This window comes from Mus pahari, chromosome 14 (assembly GCF_900095145.1).
Source record: "Mus pahari chromosome 14, PAHARI_EIJ_v1.1, whole genome shotgun sequence".
Classification (NCBI taxonomy): domain Eukaryota; kingdom Metazoa; phylum Chordata; class Mammalia; order Rodentia; family Muridae; genus Mus; species Mus pahari.
Window position 1 is genome coordinate 55,206,776 of NC_034603.1, and position 5,879 is coordinate 55,212,654.

Genomic DNA, 5,879 nt, shown 5'->3' on the forward strand with positions numbered 1-5,879 from the left:
ACCTGTGAGGCTGGCTTCATAAGGTCTTCTAGCTGATTTCTCCTTGGCTGAGTCCCTGAGAACTCCTAGAATCCAAGACGAATAAGGAAGTTCCCTCTATACAAGGAAATCCTGACTTTTCTTAAGAATTTGGCCAAAGGCTTATTGTCAGAGTTACTTTCCATCTGGGGAGTGATTCTCTATGAAGAATTGTAACTGTAAAACAAGATGTTTAATAGGAAGCTCCTTTTATGACATCATCAGACAGAGATTGTAAAGAGGACTGTGAGACACTCTTAGAACAGCTGCCACTTCCGAGGGGGACAGAGAACAGCAGCTCTGAAAACAATGAGGGTAAACACTCATACTTAATCAGGATCCTGAAAACAAACCCGCTGATAAAACATGGCGTCTACCCAGAAGGCCACAGTCTATCAGGTGTACAAGACAAATAAAAATGGGTCCAAGGTAGCAGTTTCTTCACACAGAGGGGCAGAGGTTGCTACCTCCACTCCTCAGCGGGGACATGGGTATTATTCCTCAAGCCAGCGAGCTGCTGCTGCTGTCTCCTTGAGTCCTCCTCCTCCTCTTCCTCCTCCTTCCCAGAGAAGAGCCGAAGCCACATCCACCACTCACCATTCAACATCAGACTACCCACGCTCTGTGTCCCCACAGCCAGGGCCTGGCCTCTCTGCAGTCTCCACTTCACGGGGAACTGAGACCCGAACAAGAATAGAGGCATCCCGCCATCACTCTCCTCATTACTCTCCTCATCACTCTCCTCATCACTCTCCTCATCGAAAGAATCAGTCAGTCCAGACGATGTCCTCCTACCTCGCAGGAGTGCATCGGAACGTCAGTCCAGTCAGGGAAGAGTCAACACGAAAAACTGAGACCAGGCCAGGGCGTGAGGTTGGCTACCATTCCTCTACGACCTCTGATGCAAAATACCGTCACTTGTATTTTACTGGAGAAAAAGAGGAGGACCCACCCTCCAAGGTCCAGAACCCCCAGGGGGTTAAAGTACCCCGTAGGATTTCAGCATACCCGAAGGATGAAGCTATACAAACAGAGCCCACCCGAAGGACTACTGCTGAGGTCAGATCTTCAAGAAATGTCTCCGTCCAAGAGCATGGCATCCGCATGGCTAATAACCCTCAGATAGTCATTAGAAAAATCCCTCCCCAGGAACCAGAAGTTGGTCACAGCTCAATATATTCAGAACCTAAGACCTCGCAAAAGAACACAAAATTGTCATCAGGCCTCAAACTTTCTGTCCTTAGAGATTTAGATGGGGCACCCCGAGCTGCTCCACCTCGACAAGAGCGTTCTGTCTGTACTGAGACCAAGCCCTCCCCAAAGATTTTAATATCCGAGGCGGAGCACACTATGAGATCCCCAACTCGAGAACGTGAGGTCACATGCAAGGTGACCATCTCTTCAGGAAAACCGTCAATGCAGTCACCTCATCGTGTGACATGTCGAACAGTGTCTGAAGGAGCCTATAAGCCTCCCCTGTATCCAGAGCTTTCAACAAAGCCCTCCACCCAAGCCCCCTCAGCATTTGAGTTGACCCCTCGGCCTTTGCCCCCTCGGTCCTTACCTAGGTATGGACCTGACTGCTCATGGTGGGCCTTACTGAATCCTAAAGTTGAAACGCCCCCAAACCATTCACCAATTGATCTTGAACCTAAGTCACCTCCTCCCCTAGACCCTTTAGAGTCCTTTTTTGAAATGGACTCAACCCCTTTCTGTGAGGACCTGATGTTCCAGAGAGACAAAGCAAGCCTACCACCATCCCCGAAGGATTCTTTATACCGAGTACCATTGACAGAAGTGCAAAAGACCCCGAAGTACACCAGCAAACAACCCACTCAAGGGTTCAATGCTTTCTTCCTAGGTATGTGAAGGAAGCAAACTGTCCAGCCGCAGCCCACATTTAGTGAAATGGGATATTGGTTGGGATGGGCAGGAGAGCACCTGCTCTTTGTTCTGGGCCCCAAGGCTGCCTTCTGCTAGTGCCAGAGTTGGTTCTATCTTTGAGCTCAGTGCTCCATGCCTTGCCTGCCAGCTTCAGTGAGCCCCAAGCTGCTGACATCAGAGCAGATGGTTAAATCTGGAGTTGAGCATTGACCCTTAACAGACATTGCAGCTTAACTCTTCCATGGAAGGTAGAGAGGATGGACTGTGGGGTCGGAAGTGGATTCTTTGGAGTGGAAATAAAGAACCGAGGCAGGGTGAGGGCTAGTAAGGCTGTTAAAAAACCAACAGGAGCCTCAGGTAAATACTCTGGTTTCAAAGTAGAGTAGCTGGGGCACACGTGGGCTGGGTCTCAGGCTTCCGGGAGGCAGAGAGCATTAAAGTGCACAGAGAAGGTGGAAGAGAGAACGTGAGCACTCAGTACCCAGTCCTAGGAGGGAGAAGAGTGAAAGGCTCGAGGGTTAAGAGGACATTCTGGTGGAGGTGTGGAGGGAGGGTGGCATTCCACACACAGGAAAAAGCAAGTTTCTGTTACTTTCAGATGTTTCCGAGGAAATGTACAACCGAATCCTCTGGTGGCTGAAAGGTCTGTGCTTTCCCTTCTTGGGCGGGTGGGGGGCCGGGAAGCTCGGGGAGGAGAGGAGGGGCTTTGGAGAAGGGCGAGAAGACAGGTGATAGGGTGACCTCTGTGTCCGTCAGGAAACTAAATGGCTAGGGTTTAGATCTAAAGGAGTTTTTCACCTTACATTCCATTACTAGTTATCCCTTTGGGAATGTGAACCTTTTTTGTTTTCAACAGTCTCCTTCTAATGAGAACTCAAATGTGGGAAGGAGAATAATTCAAGTCCCGTGGTCTTACCTACCATAGACTGAGATTTTTATTTGTTTTTGAGACAAGGTCTTGTTATATAGAGCCTTGGCGAGCCTTGACCTTGCTATGCAGACCAGATTGACCTTGAACACACAGAGATCTATCTGCCTCCAGAGGGCTTGGACTAAAGATGTGTGCCACCACTCACACCCAGCTTTTAAGATTTAACTTATTTGATGTGTATGGGTCTTTTGTTCATTTATCTCTGTGCCCATGAAGGGCAGAAGAGGGCGTCAGATCCCCTGGAACTGGAGTTACAGACTGTTGTGAGCTGCCATGTGGTTGCTGGGAATTGAACCATGGTCCTCTGCAGGAGTATCCAGTGCTCTTAGCCCCCCTAATCATGTGTTTCAAGGGGAAATCACCAAAAACAAGACCACCTGCTTCGAAGTCACGCTCACTGTTGAATCCCCAGTGATTCAAGTTAAGGGTTCAGAACTCTCCTCAAGCTCTCCCTCACGTGTCACCCTAGTAGGATCTCTAGGCCTACTCATGACTCACCCCTGCCCCCATACCAGTAGCTCTTGCCTTCATCTCTGGAATCAGCAACATCCTCTCAGATCCTTTGCCTCTTTTTTTGTGCTTGGCCACTGGTGGCACAGGAGTGTGGGGCTCAGACCTCCAAGAGTGTGTCTTGGTAGCATAGAATTATGGCATGGTAAGTCCTTGTCCTATTTATTAATGGGACATAGGACAGGGCTGTGGATGCCATTCCTGGGGAGGGAAGAGCCTAGTGCATAAACTCCAATCCCAAGCCCTCCTCCCATTTGGAGGGCCTGACCGGTGTGAGTTAATTTATGTGTAAAGCATCATGAACACTCAGTAAATGGGAGCTGCAGTTTTTAGGCCATTTGGGGCCCTAGGAAGGGACTTGGGCTGGGCTATTCCCATATCAACTGGCCATCTTTAGTAACACACTGTTTTGCCCCCTCATGTTGACACTTCCTGAATTCCATTTGTTGTCCACCTCCGGAAATGCCTGGCTTCTACTTCTTTGTTTTGACAGATGAGGAGGTAAGAATCCTTGTGGGAGATGACTTCTAGCCCATGGTCCCAACCCCTTACCTAATTCCTACTCCTGTCCTCTAATGGGAGGGGTGTGGAAGGAGACAGAACTACATGTGGTTAGTAGGTTATCCACTGCGCAAAAGGGCACTGTGCAGGGGTGTTTGTACCAAAACACTACATGAGCTGAAGTTGCAGCTCTGAAGAGAAAGTGAAGATCTTTCACCCAGGGCACCAGGGGAAGACTAGGCCGCTGGGGGTGGGATTATTCCCCATCCGGCCCTTCCGTCTCCTGTCTAGGGCACTTCAGAAAGGGGTTGCTTTTCTGGGTTACACATTATTTGAGTCCTCAGGTTGGAGAAACGTGAAGTGGGCCCTGCCCTTGGCAGTCCCGTGTCCTAAATTTGGCAGTGTCCTGATTTTGCAGCCAGTGGACTGCTCCCTTAAGTACTTGTGCTCTTCTTGGGCCATGGCTGATAAGATGGTCAAAGCTCTTCCGGCTTCCACTCTTTTCTTTGACCACATTCCTCTCTCAACCCAAAGCCGAGCAAATCTCTAGCGAGTCCCGTGTGTGGCTGGCCGACCAGGATGAACAGTTGATTTGAGATAGAAACGAGGGGTGGGGGACAGCAAGAGCTCAGATAACGGAACAGCTGGAGGAGGGGGGTGTCCAGGAACGCAGCTGCCACCTCCTCTGCCCCAGGCCCTGAGCTCAGCTGTAGGTGGGAGGGAGAAGGCACTCTTGGAGATTAAGTCCAAGCAAAGCAGGAAGCCTCTCTTTCCTCTGCTTACCTCCCGTCCCATCCTGTTCCTTCATTCCATAGACAGGTTTTATTCAGATGTCTGAGACTCTGCTAAGCATTAGTATACAGGTGTGTGCGTGTGCATGCGTGTGCAAACACACACACACATACACAGATTGCTTTGAGATACTAACTACACAAGTGGAAGATAAGACATAGACAGGAAGAAAACCCCACTATATCAATAGATACTAGTCTATGCTGAAATACCCAAACAAACAACAGGCTGAGTGAGCTTAGGAGATGGGCGCCAGGAGGAGGGGAAGTAGAGGGTAGCTCCAGCCTCCTTTCCGAGGCCAGAGGGCGACACCCTAATGGATACCTTAATACAAAGCTATGCCTTTGAAAGGGGTACTGTTTTCTTCAGTTCAAGATTTGATGCCTGTGACTAAGCAGGCTTCTCTCCATCCCCCTACCCTCACCCCCTTTTCTGTGCATCTTGTTTTAGTTTAGGAAGTCAAAAGTTCTGGCAGCAGAATGACTTCTTCCCAAAATAGCTCTTATCCTGTCTGGATAATTACAGCTCTTCAGTCCTGCTCAGTAGCAAAACTGCTCCCCAGAAGCTGGGAAGAGAGGTTCTCAGGCTGCTGGGCCGGGGTCCCCTTTGGCTCTCCAGAGGTAGGGTTTGCACAGAGTTGGGCAAAGTAGTTTCCATGAAAAACTAACTCCCACAGCCGGTCCTTTCAGATTACATAACCCCCAGGCAGGCTCAGGATGGAGATTCTGTGGTCCTGGTGTACAAGGACCCTGGTTCCTCTGATTTGGGAGTACTTGACCATAGAGGCTGTTCCAGATTCCATTCCCAGCAGGAATTCTCTAGTGGCTCAACCCCAGTGGCTGGCCCATGGAAGGCAGTATTTGTTACTGAATACTCAACTGTGAACCCTCCCGGTCCACAGCTATGGAGGATACTGAACTTCATGAGCCCCTCTGGGTCTGCAGCTATGGATAACGCCAGATTCTGCCCGTGACTCTGCTGATCTCCTGAATCCTTTTTTGAGGTCCTTTTGTCTAGGAGTGAGGTTGAGTGAGCTTCTCACCCATGGATTGGGATGATAGGGGTTGGAATCTCCCCAGAGAAGATGGGGCTAAACCAAGGGGAGCATTCCTAGCGGATGTGCACTAGCAGAATCTCAACAAGAAGTGGGTCAGAGCTGGGCGTGGTGGCGCACGCCTTTAATCCCAGCACTCGGGAGGCAGAGGCAGGCGGATTTCTGAGTTCGAGGCCAGCCTGGTCTACA

At 49.9% G+C, this 5,879-nt stretch overlaps 1 protein-coding gene across 1 annotated transcript in view; it reads left to right on the forward strand.

Annotated features, from left to right (window-relative positions):
• Positions 1–271: 271 nt before the first annotated feature.
• The window catches only part of Septin4 (septin 4), a 23,722-nt gene continuing 18,114 nt past the window's right edge, over positions 272–5,879 (forward strand). The window contains exons 1-3 of the mRNA XM_029545955.1: positions 272–1,879; positions 2,501–2,545; positions 3,837–3,844. Coding sequence (XP_029401815.1) covers positions 385–1,879; positions 2,501–2,545; positions 3,837–3,844 — 1,548 coding nt within the window. The 5' untranslated portion in view covers positions 272–384. The remainder of the gene's footprint in view (positions 1,880–2,500; positions 2,546–3,836; positions 3,845–5,879) is intronic.